General features: G+C 35.4%; 1 protein-coding gene across 1 annotated transcript in view; it reads right to left on the bottom strand.

Moving 5' to 3' along the window:
* PIK3CB (phosphatidylinositol-4,5-bisphosphate 3-kinase catalytic subunit beta) overlaps positions 1 to 16,970 on the bottom strand; it is a 194,947-nt gene that overhangs the window by 67,488 nt on the left and 110,489 nt on the right. The window contains exons 9-11 of the mRNA XM_080798202.1: positions 6,243 to 6,494; positions 4,806 to 4,902; positions 1,603 to 1,733 (exon numbers count right to left, since the gene is read on the bottom strand). Of these exons, the coding sequence (XP_080654328.1) occupies positions 1,603 to 1,733; positions 4,806 to 4,902; positions 6,243 to 6,494 (480 nt within the window). The remainder of the gene's footprint in view (positions 1 to 1,602; positions 1,734 to 4,805; positions 4,903 to 6,242; positions 6,495 to 16,970) is intronic.

The raw sequence follows: 16,970 nt of genomic DNA, 5'->3' as shown, positions 1-16,970 counted from the left end.
AATTGTCTTGAAAAGCAAAATGTACACAAATGATCACAACAAAAATCATTAAATTAAATAAAAAGAATACAGGGAACTTTCGCTTTTTCTATCTGTATTATTTGATTTTTTAAATGTGCACTTATAAATTATACAATTTTTATAAAATCTCAGTAAGTATATTTATATATATTTAAAGACAAATCCTCTATTGCAAGTTGATTTTCAAAGACGGACTCTCTAAGAGATTACAAAGGCAAAAGGAAAGTTTAGTGACTTAAGCAGTGTTGAAATAAAACATTTTAAAGAAACTGGACTTCTCCTGAAATATAACATGAAAACTACATATATTTGCATAGAATAGTTGTAAAAATGCTTCAAAAAGCACCTCATTTGATCCACAAGAAACTATAACTGATTGTTGAACACATACTATAAGTGAACACAAAAATAGCCATAGCTTGGAATATAAAATGTATCACAAGTAACTATGCCTTTTGGTTAAATTGCTATTCTAAGGAATAAAGCCATGGCACGAATGCAATGGATGAGTTAAAAATGTACCTTTTCCAACTCAGTGTACACTAAGGCATACGGTTCTTGACATATTTGGGATTTCAACTGTATTAACCACAAAATTTAATTTGGTTGTATACTATTGGTCAGAAAATCATTTCAGAAGAATTGGAAATGAAAAGTTGCCTTATGTGGATAAAATTCAATGAAAATGAGAGTAAAGAAGAAACATTAGGTAACATAAATTTAATTTACATATTACTTTTAAAATATACTCTATACAGGTCTGGCAGTGCTGAATTTTAAAATACGATTAAGTCTAAAGATGGATTAATGTGAATATTATTTAGTATAATACTAATTTTTAAAGGAAGCTTTTCTCACATAGATGAAGGAAATAAAATAAACTTGTTACTATCTGAGAATCTGCTCTAAGATTTTCTCATAAAAATTGCATCAATCATACCTGAAACAAAGATGCCAAACCTGAAGATAAAACATATGACTGCTTAGCTCTCAGAATGTAAATTAGCATAGCCCCATTTTCAACTCCAGCAGATACCCTCCTGATACCTAAGATAAGCAGTTTGTATACTAAGGAAACATGTTTAGAAATGGAAGTCCTTGCTACAGATTCTATACAAGTAACAGTATCTTAGGAAGTTTTACTAATAGTAATAGTCAACATAAATCTTCTGTTCTTTGAATACCAATTCTGACACAGCAGTGATCATGTCTTTAGTTCCTAAACTAAGATGCTGGGCAAGCTTCAATGTATGTATCACATACTCAGACTTATATGAATGCATTTACTATCATTTTAAATTGAAAAGAACCCAAGAGAACAATTATGATTTCCTCATTTTATAAATGAGAAACCTGACCTTCAGAGATATTATTTCTCACCTGGTCAGTGATAAAGCCAAGATTAAATACAAGTTTAGTTGGCTCCATGCTCAGTGGTCTTTCCACTGAACCAAGCTGCCAATGTATGTGACGTTTTGAAAGAGAAACAAACATGGAAAGCTTAAACTATAAACACACAGAGCCAAGAACTAATGATTCAGTGATTTTCATGCATACTGATTCTTTAAATAATCAGCTTACCTTATCGAAGGGAGGATAATAATAAGGTTGTTTTTTATTTTCTGGGAATTTGATATGCAAAGCTGTTGCATTTTCAGTATATGGATTTGTTTGAACAGTTCCCATTGGATTCAACATTTCTTCAAGTTCATCTAAAATATACAAATAATTTTGATTCTTAAAAAATGTTTTTAAAAACTAAACTAAAATAAATCCTTAGTAGAAAGTTATTTTACAACTATGCCACCTAAGGAATTTGGCAGACAATCGTATCAGTAAGCTTCTAACATTCTGTTAATACTTGATATAAGAATTGAATGTAAGTTTACATACAGCTCTAAAATGAGAAAGTTTATAAAAATACCTACTTCACCTCTTTCTTCAAATTTGACTAGTATTCTCAGTCTTGAAAAAAAAACTTAATGGGAACTGTTCTCCATCAATATAAAGTGACCCACAGAATTTTTATTACTTCACCACATATATGGATTCCTTATTTTCCATGGTCATCACAGTACCGAAACTGATATTCTGAGAATCATCAATGACATTCTTTCAGACAAATCTAATGTTGTTTATGGTCCTCAATTAGCCCATAAACTGCTGATAACAGTTAAAGGACTCTCTGATAGTTTCTGCAACACTCCATTCAAATGGTACTCCTTTAACCGAATAAACTGCTTATTTCTTTAAGGTACTCCCTCTGCTCCCCCATGGTACATTCACAGAATTGTGCATGGGATTCTTACAGTTCAGTGTTCTCATAAAACTTTTTCATTTCACAGATAAGTAAACTGTCGAAGAGACAATAAACTCAAGAAAACGGAATTAGCAGTACAACCTAAAGTCTCTCCTCTCCAAACTATTATCTCCTTCTTATACAGACTTTTAGCACAGCTGTTCTCTCCTAAGGAAATAAAAATCCATTGTGTCCAGGCCTAATGTCCAGATATTATGCATACTCAAATTATTTACCAATGCCAGAAAATATTCTTTTTATTTATTAATTTGAGAGAGAGAGAGAGAGAGAGAACAGGAGCAGGGGTGGGGTGGGGAGGGAAGGGGAGAGGCAGACTCCCTAGTGAGCAGGGAGGCTGTTGGGGTGGGGGTGTGGGGGACAGGCAGGAATCCCAGGACCTGGTGTTAGTGACCTGAGCTAAAATGAAGGCAGATGCCAACCACCTTAGCTACCCAGGAGTTCCACTAGAAAATCTTTGAGTATTTCCACGTTTAAGCTCGTTGATCAATTCTAGCTTGAGTTGTTTAATACTCTCAAATTTCAGATTCTGTTGTCACTGAGAAGGGAGAAATTCTCATTTAAATACCTCTAAAGCAGATTTCTCAGCAAATTAAAATCCTATACTTATGCTATCTGGTAGCATTATACTCCTTTGTCCTACCACATACAATCTAGCTAAAGTAAAATGCAGCATTTTAGTATTCTTACTAACAAACATAGAGAGGTAACCTTGCTTAAAACTGATTACCAAAAAAGCACTCTAATATATTTTATAAATAGAAAGTACAACTTGGTACAACCTCAACTGGAGAGCAATTTATGATTATCAAAATAACAAACTTATTTATTCTTTTTTTTATTTTAAAATTCCAAGTTTTTTTAAGTTTTTATTTTAATTTCAGTTAGCTAACATAGAGTGTTATATCAGTTACAGGTGTACAATAACAAATGTATTTATTCTTTAACTTAACAGACCCACCTCTAGGAATTTATTTTAGACATATACCTGCACATAAGCAAGATTATTCACTATAACACTGCTTAAATTATCATAAGGTAAGTCTGGTTTAAGAACAGCAGCAGCATTCTATATAGATGGATAAGGTTAAAGGGAAAAAAAGGAGAACACTGCACAGAATGCTATTTTAAGACTAGAAGAAAAATAGAAATCTACATTTGTATTTCCTAGTGTATATGCAAAGAAATCTGGAAAGATGAAAAAGCAATCAGTAATGTGATTATATACCATTTAATGATGGCCTAGGGACTCAAGACAATAGATTATTTGTAGTTCCTTTTTTTCAGCTTCACTCCTACTGGGATAAAGTGACAATTCTAGAGCTCATACATGCATAGCAAATGTGTTCATTTATTATTTTTCACATTACATTTTGTTAGAGATAAAGTCAGGCTCATAGTATGCCAAGTTAATACTTCCCAAAATTGTCTATTTTACTAAAAATACCAATCGAGTTGCTTGGTGATTCTGGAGAACATGTGTGAGTCTAAATTAAAATTTTCAAAAAGGTGTAACTGCTGAAATGCATAATTTTTACTCTAACTATGAAGCTCACAGTTTCTCTTAAGAAATATATAAATGCACACTACTCTCTTATATTTGGGGGAAAACATGATTAGTAAAAACTACTACAGGTATATGAGGAAAGGGCAGTAACTGAAGAATATATACATACATAAAATATTAGAACATAAGTTTTAAATATGTCTGTAAATAACTGATTATCCAAAACCAATTTCTCAGATGTCAACTACTAATAAACATTTTCAAGTATCTGTCACCCAAAAAATAACTTTAAAATGCAAGTAATTTCACAATTTTATTAACTGTATTAACAAACTATGAAGGCAGGGGGGAATGAAAATTACTATTATAATGCAAAGTTTATACTAAAAATTTCAAACATTCAGGAAACACAGTATGGAATAATGGAAAGAATCAAGCAGTCTTCTGTACAAATCCTACTTTTGAACCAAACTGAACCTAAATTGTAAGTGTTACAAAACTGGTTCCCTTGTTGGGGTGCTCTGAATAATACTTCAGAAATATAGGAATATGGAAGGTGCTCCTCTTAGCTCAAATTTCAGGTTAAAGCCAACTAAACACTTGTGTTTTTACTATTCTTCCCATATTAGTGAATGTTCCTTCTATTAGTGTAGAAATTTAGTACAACTAGAAGCAAAAAGGTTGTTACAAAGAAGACATTGTTCCTTAGGAGAATTTCTCCAAAATCTATAAAAATAAAACTTTTAAAGCAAGAACATATTCACCAGGATAACAAATATCTTCAGATACAAATCACTTTTTAAATACATTAAAACAATCTGTGGGCATCTGTTTTAGAATAAATAATAAAGATACTAAAAGATGGTTTCTTTACTAAACTGAAAGAATAGTGAGTCATAAAGAAACTAACTAGTCCACATGCCAAAAGTTACTCTTTAAGGATTAGGATATAAGTCTTACCAGGAAATGAAGACCAGCTGTGCAGTATTATGTCTCCAGATCTCAACTGTCCTTTAAAGTCAAAAACCATCGTATTTACCCATGCTACAGGATAATGCTGTTGAAAAAGATACCACTGTATAAATATCCTGAAAAAGAACTTCAGCAGGTAAACATGTACACGCCCTTTGTTTCAAAAATTTAGATCTAGAAATATCTACAGTTCCTGATGATTTCCAAAAAAATCATCCTAAATAAAACGAGCTGTACATGGAAAAATGTTCTAGATCTTTACAATGGTTCAAGAAAATTCTGAAAGTCAACTAATGTCTCATGATGAAATAATGTATCCAAAAAACATTATTTCTTATATAAACAATGCAAATGATGAGGAATTTTTAATGATTCAAGAAAATACGTATGATATATCATGTTATATGTTTTATGAGCTTTACACCTCATTAAACCTTAATGTAGGAGAAGACAATGTCTGTAGGTATTGTAGCATTTATTTGTATTTCTTAGAAGGAAGCCTAGACACGTAGACCAATTAACGTGGTCATAGTTTATCAAAAAACCTTATAAACAGTCAAATACTTTGAGTAAAATTCTTTATCAGTGTAAGAAAAAATACTAAGGAAGTACTCTTCTGTGACTTTTATACCCTAAAATTTATTTTTAAAAAACTGTATGATAATAACCAGAGGAAGAGCCTGCTTAATTCTTACATTAAAGAATAAAGGACACAAATTCATGTACATAAATACAGCAACCAGTTTTTTTTTAAATATATAAAATTCATGTCCCCATCCCTCCAAAACAACTTTTCATAAACTTAAAAGAAAATGAAAAAGACAGGACTAAAAATATGAAATGGAATATGAGAACAGGTACACCCTTTTTCCTCAATTTCGAAATCTAAGAAACTGAAAACTAAAAGTTTATTCATAACTCGTATGACAGCAAAACATGGCCAGAAATGCATGAAGTAACTAATATTCTACATTTGTCTCATTTAATGTGACTATTCATATACTTCACTGCCAAACAATGATGTGTTTGATTACAGATTTGTGATCCAAGCTCCACAGATGTGTTGAATAAAGTATACTGTACAATCTTTCTAATATTCACAAAAATCTGAATGTTTGAGCATATGTGGCACATAGAATTTCAGTTAAGGTACTGTGGAAATAGTTTTTTAATCCTTTCATTCTTTTTTATCTTTATTTTCTAAAGTATTATATTTATAATGGAACACTTACCATACAGTATTTGCTAAAATAATTTGCCAAAAGAGAAATAAATGAACAGAACATAAAAATGAAGATCTATCATCTTTTTAAAATCACTTCATAGGGACGAAAGTTATATGTTATCATTTCACATGTTATTCAATTATTTCAAAGACTCTTAAAATTATTCCATTGTAAAAACTTTTCGGTAGTATATAATTACCACTTTCCCAGATTTCCGGATGGTCTGATATTTAGAGGGATTAATAGTTTTAGTTGACTTTTTTGTTTTCACTTTATCCAGAACTGCATAAACAGCAAAACATAATCGAGCCATTCGTGGCAAGTCACAAGTATTTATATCAAATTCCAGTGGTTCATTCCAAATGTGATCATTTTTCCCTGATATCTCTGAGCTTACGATGGTTTTACAGAGGAGTTCAGTACCATGAAAAAGACCAGCCCTGACATGAACCTGTAATAAGGGAGACAAAAACACAGAATTATGAGTACTGCACTACTGAAACACCTCCACTCTGAAAAACAAACATCTATTAGGAGAAGCAGCACACCAACTCTAGGAAAAACTTTTCGTCCACAGAAACGTCAGGCTGTAAGTATCAGTATATAATTCACTAAACTGTTATTTTAACCTGTTTTTCACTTAATAAGTAAACCAACTAAAAAATGCAGTATGTCTCAATGGTATAAACAGATCTACAGAAACCAAGACCATAAGTATAAAAACTACTATCACATGTTCACCTCCACTGACTGCATTTACCTGGGGTCTTGTCTTATTCTTTGTATAACTGGAAAGTAAGTGATAGATAAAATGTCTCTGAAGTCTCTTTCTACTTCTTAATAATGTACGAACTGGATGTTCTAAGACCCACCCTCTTAAAGATATTCTATCCATATTTACAGTTATTCTACACATCAGTGTGTTTCATTTTTTCCTGAAGACACAGGTCCAGAGTAATGCAGGACATATGCAAAATGTCCCAGAAAATTTTACTCAGTCATTCATATAGTTTTTTATGACATAACCCAATTATCTCTAAATTTAAAAGTGAGTAGTACAGAAGTAGAACAAATAATCCTTAAGTTTATATAGAATCACAGAAGACTCCAAATAGCCAAAGCAACCTTGAGAAAGAACAAAGCTGGAGGCATCACAATCCCAGATTTCAAGATATTCTACAAAGCTAAAGTAATCAAAACAATATGGTACTGGCACAAAAACAAAGACATCAATCAATGGAACAGAATAGAGAGCCCAGAGATAGACCCACACTTACCTGGTCAATTAATCTACAACAAAGGAGGCAAGAATATACAACAGGGGAAAGAGAGTCTCTTCAATAAATGGTGCTGGAAAAACTGAATAGCTACATAGAAAAGAATGAAACTGGACCACCTTCTTATGCCATATACAAAAATAAACTCAAAATGGATTAAAGACCTAAATGTGAGATCTGAAACCACAGCACTCAAATTACTTCCACATAGGCTACAATTCTGTGGATACTGGCCTTAGCAACACTTTCCTAGATATGTTCTCTCCAGCAGCAGAAGCAAAAGCAAAAATACACTACTGGGACTAAACCAAATAAAAAACTTTTTCACAGTAAAGGAAACCACCAACCTAACAAAAAGGCAGTCCACTGAAAGGGAAAAGATATTTGCAAATGATATATCTAATAAGGGGTTAATATCCAAAATATATAAAGAACTTACACAACTCAACACCTCCCCAAAATCAAACAATCCAATTTAAAAATGGGCAGAGGACCTGAACAGATATTTTTTCAAAGACATTCAGATGGCCGAGAAACGTATGAAAAGATGTTCCATATCACTAATCATCAGGAAAATGACATCAAAACCACCACGAAACATCACCTTATACCTGTCACAATGGCTTCAGTCAAAACAAGAAATAACAAATGCTGATGAGGATCTGGAGAAAGGGAATCCTTGTGCACTGTTAGTGGGAATGTAAATTAGTGTAGCCACTATGGAAAACAGTAAGAATGTTCCTTGAAAAAGTAATAACAGGAATACCATATGATCCAGTAGTTCCACTATTGAGTATTTACCCAAAGAAAACAAAAAAACTAGTTTGGAAGATGTATACACCCTTATGTTTATTGCAGCATTATTTATAATAGACAAGGTATGTAAGCAACCCAAGTGTCCATCCATAGATGAATGGATAAAAAAAGATGTGCTGTGTGTGTGTGTGTGTGTGTGTGTGTGTGTGTAATGGAATATTACTCAGCCATACCAAAGGATAAGATCTTGCCATTTGCAACATTAGAGGGTATTATGCTAAGACAAGTAAGTCAGAACGAAAGACAACTTTCACATGATTTCACTTATATGTGAAATCTAAAAACAAATGAACAAACAAAGCAGGAAAAGACCCATAAATACAGAGAACAAACTGATGGTCGCTAGAGGGGTAGATGAAGGGTATGGGCAAATGGGTAAAGTGAAACAGGAGGTACAGGCTTCAAGTTATAGAATGAATAAGTTACAGGGATGAAAGGTTGAGGATAAGGAATATAATCAATGGTACTATAACAGTGTTGTACGGTGACATATCATAGTTACACTTGTGGTGAGCACAGCACAATGCAGAGTGGTACAATCACTATGCTGTATACCTGAAATTAATGTAACATTGTGTGTCAACTATACATCAATAAAACTGGTTGACTAATAAGTAAAAAGTGGGTGGTGAAAGTAGAAAAACAATACGAAACACAGACTGACTTTATGGCCAAATGCTTTTATATTGATTTATTCAAATGCGATCTTAGCACACAGTAGTACTCAATTTACTAGTTACTGAATAAATGAATACATGTGAATATACAGGTTCATTTTTTATAGGTTCATTTTTAATTTAAACGGGCTTATCAATAAAAACTGACTTATTAGAAGAGTTACTATCCTCATTTTGAAAAAGGTAATATCAAGAATACCCATTCTATCAAAGAGAAAGAAACATTTTTTTTGAGACAGAAACATTTAAATAGAGATAAGAAATTTTAAGTAATACCATCAATTTTAAAGTTATAAATATTTATATTAGAATTGAGTTTAAAAGCTACTAAAATTGTTTCAATTGCATAAATAAAACTATAGGTTAGTTCATAATGTTCATAGTTCATATAGTCAGTTCATAATGTAACAGGGAAAGAATGGCTTACTTTAATAAACATTATTCATTTACCTAACTCCCACAAAACAAACACAGACTGGAGTGCCCAGATGACTCAGAGCCTGATGTGGGGCCGATCTCACAACCCTGAGACCATGACCTGTGCTCAGCCTGGGGTCCCTCTCCTTCTACCAGTGCACCTCCCCCTGCTCACACACACAATCTCTCTCTCTCTCAAAATAAATAAAATCCTAAATAAAAATAAACACAGATAAAAGGGTTAGATATGTTAAAATCATTAAAAAGCAAAAATTTAAAAGCTATCAGAGTAACTACTGAAGCCTGGTGATGGGTTCATAGAACTTGATTACACTATTCTCTCTACTTTTGTCTATGTTTGAATTTTTCCATTAAAAAATTTTTTTTAATATTTTTTGAAGATTTTATTTATTTATTTGTGAGAGAGAGAGAGAGAGAGCGTGAGCACAGGCAGACAGAGTGGTAGGCAGAGACAGAGAGAGAAGCAGACTCCCCGCCGAGCAAGGAGCCCGATATGGGACTCGATCCCAGGACGCTGGGATCATGACCTGAGCCAAAGGCAGCCGCTTAACCAACTAAGCCACCCAGGCATCCCCTCCATTAAAAAATTTTTAAGATAAAGAAAATCAGTTATTCCAAATACATATGGATTATTATTACACAGTAAAGATTAAAGTAATAGGGAGTACAAAGAATTGCTAAAAGCACCTGCAGTAAATTTTCAGGCCACCAATAATTTTCATCTGAATACACACCTGATTGCCTCAAATTCAGAGAAAAGGGATTATTCCTTCTACTCAAAACCTCTAGTTCCATCTTGTTCCAATTTCCCAAGTACTTAGACCTTGCTCCTTTGTTTCTCTGAATTGGAAAAATCCCCTCCCCAGCACACTATAAAACCTAAGCATTTCTCTCCTATGTCAAACTCAAACAAAAACCTTCTTTAGAACCAAACTAATCATAATGAGAATGGTGCCAGTGTCTGTCTACTCATGTTTCCTACTTTCAATCCATAATCAAGCCTATACTGTAATACAAGAGGAAAGTGATTTATGATATAATCTTACTATTTTTAAATTTTTAAAAACATATTGATTTTTTTTTTAAAGTAGGCTCTATGCCCAATGTGGGGCTTGAACTCACAACCTTGAGATTAAGAGTCCCATGCTCTACCAACTGAGCCAGCCAGGCATCCCAATAATGTACTTTTTTCCCCCTATAACGTACTCTTAAATGAAAAATAAAATAAAATAATTCAATCATACTCACTAAAAGCATATTCACATTTTGATGGTGCAAAGAAATGAATACAAATAAAACTAATTATGGTAGGATAGCAAGAATATTGGTGATTTATCATTCTCTTAAGTAATCATAGATTGTATTTTATAATGTTATCTTTAAAATATTTTAAAATTACTATTCTAGAAAGTACAACACAAATCAGCTAGATGAACTTAAATTTAAGATCCTAAATACAGGCATAACACCAAATGCTCATAATCAATTCAAAACTCATTAAATTTAATGCAAACATGAATGAAAATGGAAATCATTTTTAAAATAACTACTGAGGGTGCCTGGGTGGCTCAGTCAGTTGAGTGTCCCACTCTTGATTTCAGCTCAGGCCATGATCTCAGGGTAGTGGGATCCAGCCCTGCACTGGGCTTCACACTCAGTGTGGAATCTGCTTGAGAGTCTCTCTCTCCCTCTGCCCCTCCCCCCAACTCACATGGGCACACGTATAAACTCTCTCTCTGTAATAAATAAAATCTTTTTTTTTTAACCCATTCAATGTTATCTGTTTTTAAACAGTGTCAAAATCTTAAAGGGTGCCTCGGTGGCTCAGTGGGTGAAACCTCTGCCTTCGGCTCAGGTCATGATCTCAGGGTCCTGGGATCGAGCCCCGCATTGGGCTCTATGCTCAGAGGGAGCCTGCTTCCCCCCCACCCCGCTTCTCCCTGCCTCTCTAACTACTTGTAATCTATCAAATAAATAAAATCTTTAAAAAAAATCTTTAATAAATAAATCAATAAATAATAGAAAATGTCAAGATTGAACAGCCATAGCCTTAAGCAACTTTTAAGTCCATGTCTCTACCCTACCTTAAATGCTATTTCCCTGTGTTCCCCAAAATAAGGCAAAAAGTCTGGGAATTCATTTTTACTCTGTGAAGAATGTAACAATAATTATAAAGAAGAATTTATACAACTGCACGTTTAGGAAATCTTTGTATTTTCCTTTACTCTATACTCAAAGTAAACTGTGAGACACTTACCATAGTAGAATTTTTAATAGCCAAGACAAAAACAGGAATAACAATTATTCTTTACATATATATATATACACATATGAATAATTATTCTATAAAGAAAACTGCAATTGCCTATAGGAACCATAATTATTTTCTCCTAAGCAATGAAGAAAGGGCCCTATCATGAAATGCTCAACAAATGGCATTTAGTGTTAGTAAAATTATATGGGAAGTAAAAAGAGCACAAAATCCAGATTTTGAAGTTTTCCTTTTCTCCCTGATATACCTCAGGAAGACTGAGCACCAGTTAATAAACCCACAGTGAATGGTAATTTTAGTTTGTCAAGAGGTTAGGAAAAGTTCCACCACTATCATACCAGTCATTATCTTAAAAGAAGTTCAACAGGGAAGAAAGGAAAGCGGTGCCTACTGCCTAGGCAAAGACAAACTCCCCTGGCATGCCTTAAGAACCGAAACCACTATGGCACAGCTAGAGGCACATCAGGGGGCCACACTGGTGCTTGGGTTGGGAGAGGTGAACAGCAAAGTGCCAACTGAGACTACTAAACAGGAATGGAATTTTTTTTTTTTTAAGATTTTATTTATTTATTTGACAGAGAGAGACGGGGGGGGGCGGGGGGGGGACACAAGTAGGGGGGAGGGGCAGAGGGAGAAGCAGGCTTCCTGCCAAGCAGAGAGCCTGATGTGGGCCTTGATCCCAGGACCCTGAGATCATGACCTCAACCAAAGGCAGGCGCTTAACAACTGAGCCACCCAGGTGCCCAACAGGAACAGAATTTAAATCACAGAAAGACTGTTTTGTTTTCAGGTAAGAGAGAAGTCTGGGTGTAAGGTAAGATGTGAAAACAGAGGCAAGGAGATCACTGGGGGGAGGCTGTTGCTGTAATTCAGGGAGAGACAATGAAGGCTTGAGCTATGAAATGGTACGGAAGACAAAGAGGAAAGAATGGATAGTAAAGGATTTCAATGAGGTAGGATCAACAGTATGTAATCAACTGATTAAATATGGTAGTTAAGGGAGAGTGGTGACTCCAGCTGCTTTACCAAATATAAGAGAAAAAGTAGTTGAAGGAGTTAAGAGAATGAGCTGGGGGACACTAAATAAAGTTGGCTTTAGAAATGTGTACTGGGGCACCTGGGTGGCTCAGTTGGTTAGGAATCTGCCTTTGGCTTGGGTCATGATCCCGGGGGTCCTAGGATAAAGCCCCATGTTGGGCTCCCTGCTTAGCCGGGGGCCTGCTTTTCCCTCTCTCCCTGTTGCTCTCTCCACTCATTCTCTCTCTCTCTGTCAAATAAATAAATAAAATCTTTAAAAAAACAACAATGGAACGAAACAAACAGTACACACTGAGGCATGTGAAAACAGGAGTCTGGAACTGAAGAGATAGCTGGGCTACAGGCAACAGCTTGAGAATCATAAGTGAAGGAGGTACAGTTTTTTCAATTTTCTTACAAAAAGGATATCAGTAATTGTTTTCCAAGACGTGAAGAATCCAAATGAGATGAAAAACACTAAGAGGTATTGCTGAGGCAGGGTGCACATGCCTCAAGCAAACAATCCATGTGACCTCTGAGTTCTGTTATCTCAAGATCTCTGTAGGGCTTCCTCTCCTTCCCCTCAGCCACACAAACCCAAACATATCTAGAATTGGACTTTCCCACCACACCCTAGCATTTCCAAATCACTAACTGCTACATCTTACTCTCTACTCACCTCCCCTTCCAACTCACTCTGACACTCCTACAGGATAATCTCCTTGCCCTCTTTAAGGCCTCCATTTCAATGACCAATACTCCCCACAACCCCCGCTTTTCTCTGTCACCTTTGTCTTCCTTTGCTTTCACCAAAACTCTCTGCCAATGGGTGTCTCTCCTCTGTCACACTCATCTGAAGTCCCTATCCTGGATAAACCTAATTATCTGCCTCTCCTCCATACTACATGGTTTGGGGTCAAGACCGACCAGTCTCAAATGTAAAATTATTCTTTCATCATTGCAAGAATATTTCTTACCTTTAATTAACTGCTGAAAACTTGCATAATCATTTACTCTCCTATAAGATGAGAACCATTTTTTAAAAATGCAAAGCCCCTATTTAAGCTCCTTTTTTTGTTAGGTTTTCTGTTACCCGAAGATGCCATGCTTTGATGGATACCTCCTGTCAGTCAAACTACTCTATTCAGAAGTTATAAAATATTAGAATAATGAAATACTAGTCCACTATTATTTATAAGGTAAGGAAAGCAAGTAATGAGAAAGATCAAATTATGTAGCAAATAAAAAAGTCAGAATCTAATACTCACCAATTTAGATAGATTACTGTTCCTAAATTGTGAAGTCATGTCAGTGGGGCAGAATGAAGATGGTATATATGTTGGGACGAAGTAAAGGGTTTAAAGAGTATTTTTCTCCCAGAAAAATGCATGCTGCTTCATATGCACCCGAAGCTCCACAAATCTTCAAGTAAAGATATATGGGAGAGGGGGGCGGCGGGCGGTGCCTGGGTGGCTGTGGGTTAAAGCCTCTGCCTACGGCTCAGGTCATGATCCCAGGGTCCTGGGATCGAGCCCTATATCGGGCTCTCTGCACAGCAGCGAGCCTGCTTCCTCCTCTCTCTGCCTGCCTCTCTGCCTACTTGTGATTTCTGTCAAACAAATAAATAAAATCTTAAAAAAAAAAAAAGACATATGAGGGATAAGGCGGGAGCTGTCATCTATTATCACACGATCCTCCCCTTAGGAACTTCATGTTCCCCCCCCCCTTTTTTTTTTTTTTAATTTTTTATTTATTTGTTAGAGAGAGAGCGAGCGAGCACAGGCAGACAGAGTGGCAGGCAGAGGCAGAGGGAGAAGCAGGCTCCCCGCGGAGCAAGGAGCCCGATGTGGGACTCGATCCCAGGACGCCGGGATCATGACCCGAGCCGAAGGCAGCTGCTTAACCAACTGAGCCACCCAGGCGTCCCCCCCCCTTTTTTTTTTAAGATTTTATTTATTTATTTGACAGACAGAGATCACAAGTAGGCAGAGAGGCAGGCAAAGAAAGAGGAAGGGAAGCAGGCTCCCTGCCGAGTAGAGAGCCCCATGTGGGGCTCGATCCCAGGACCCAGGGATCATGATCTGAGCTGAAGGCAGAGGCTTTAACCCACTGAGCCACCCAGGTGCCCCAGGAACTTCATGTTCCTGAGACTACTTTAATTCTACTCTGACGTTAAATGGCCACAACAAAGTCTTTGCTGCCTCAACCTTACCCAAAAACCCAGTCTGAGGTAAAAATATGCATACAGAATTTCCTGAAAGATACACAATATATTTTCTTCTTTGGGAAGTTCAAATATTACCATTCAATTAAAGATAAACCATCACATGGTTGAGTGTAACACCCAGACTGAATTACTTTGGTCTCTTACAGAATTTTCCTGGGATGCCTGGATGGCACAGTTGGTTATGCCTCTGAATCCTGGTTTCAGCTCAGGTCATCTCTTAGAGACCTGGGCTGTGTGCTCAGTAAGGTATCTGCTTAAGACTCTCTCTTCCTCTGCCCCTCCCTGCCTGCATTCTCTCTCTCAAAATAAATTAATAAACTTAAGGAAAAAATGACTTTTCCTATTATACTGTCAATGTTATATTTTAAGTTTAGCCACTGAAAAGATTCTATAAAGGAAAGACATATGAGAGGCGCCTGGGTGGCTCAGTCAGTTAAGTCCAACTCTTGGTCCTGGCTTAGGTCATAATCTCACGGTCATGAGATGAAGCCCTGCTTCAACTGACATGCTCAGTGAAAAGTCTGCTTGGGAGTCTCTCTCCCCCTCTCCCCACCCACTCTCTCTTTTTAAAATAATAAATAAATCTTTTTAAAAAAAAAGACTGAATGAATTTTTTAATTCTACCTCTGAAACTAATAATATACTGTATGTTAATTAAATTGAATTTAAATTGAAAATTTTTTAAAGAGGAAAGATTATGTGAAACATTATTTTATCTACTGTAGTGATGCTGGCATGGGTGTTGGTACCCACTCTATCTCCTCTTGTGCCTCCTTCAGAAGGAATCACTAACATCTCTCAATTTACAGCAGTATGAAAATGAGTTCTAGACACGTGAATAACTAATTTGTTTATCTTAGGAAATTCTGAATACAACTGACAATGTTTTCTTTGCTTTGACCACTAGCTCTATTGTAAGAAAGCAAAATCTGTAGTCTAACATCAAGCATTTATGGAGGATCTTACCATATACATACTCTCTGTGAATCTTGCTCCTGACTTTTTTGACTATTAAATATCCTCAATTATTTTCTAAAAAGTCAAAATTTTGTATACGGACACTGTGTATGTGTTGTGAGAGAGAGAGACAAAGAGACAGGGATCGAACACACATACACTTAGCTCAAACATTTGTAAAGTGAGATTTGGTATATCATAAATAAAACAAAATATACGTAAGACACATTCTGCACCTTTTGTATGATAGGATAGAATGAATTTCAGGATAAAAATGTTATTCAGTTTTTACTCTTGGTGACCCTGAACACTTACAAGACATGAATTTACCACCCTCTTAAAGAAATGAGTATTTTCAATGTTTTTGTAACAAAAACAAGCTACTTATAATAAACTGCTAAACTCAAAAATGTTAGCATCCCTTGGTTTTTGACAATTTTTGAGAATAAGAACATATAGAGTCTACTCCATAAGTACTCAAAAAATACTGTATTTAAAGAACCAAAACAAAAAATGCTAGCTGTAATTCCATCAACCAACTTCTACAAGAATTCAGATATAAGGAATGAAGTAAAATTATGGATCAGGTGGCTACAAAGTTCAAAAAAACTTAAGTATAATGAACTCCAAAAGTTCTATACTAGCTATAAACAGCAACAGCAAAGGATATGATCTACAAAAAAATAAAAATAAAGAAAGACTCCAACCAAGGCATGGGTGGTAACAATTTAAAAAAAAAACAAAACCCTAAAATAATTCAAGTTGATACATGGTTTTAAAAAAAGAGTATTAAAAGTGATCTACATTTAAAATAAGGTGGGGGAAAAACTGTTTTCTGAACTTAGAATTTCCCATGGTAGCAGAATTAAAGAGAAGTTGTTCTTTTCAGAAAAATCAGTAAGAAAAACTATACTCTGAACTTGCATCACATGGAATTTTGTCAAAATTGTCCCATTCCCTGATGCTTGGTCTGAATCATCTTCAGACTCTGAAAAGTAAAGAATTTTGGGGGCACCTGGGTGGCTCAGTGGGTTAAGCCTCTGCCTTCAGCTTGGGTCAGATCTCAGGGTCCTGGGATCGAGCCCCCCATCGGGCTCTCTGCTCAGCGGGGAGCCTGCTTCCTCCTCTCTCTCTCTGCCTACTTGTGATCTCTGTCAAATAAATAAATAAAATCTTAAAAAAAAAAAAAAAAGAAAAGTAAAGAATTTTAAAGCACCATCATGCTTCACACAGTTGTGTTTTATTG

This window comes from Martes martes (assembly GCF_963455335.1).
Source record: "Martes martes genome assembly, chromosome: 1".
NCBI classification, from domain to species: Eukaryota; Metazoa; Chordata; class Mammalia; order Carnivora; family Mustelidae; genus Martes; species Martes martes.
This window is presented reverse-complemented; position numbering and strand designations above follow the sequence as displayed.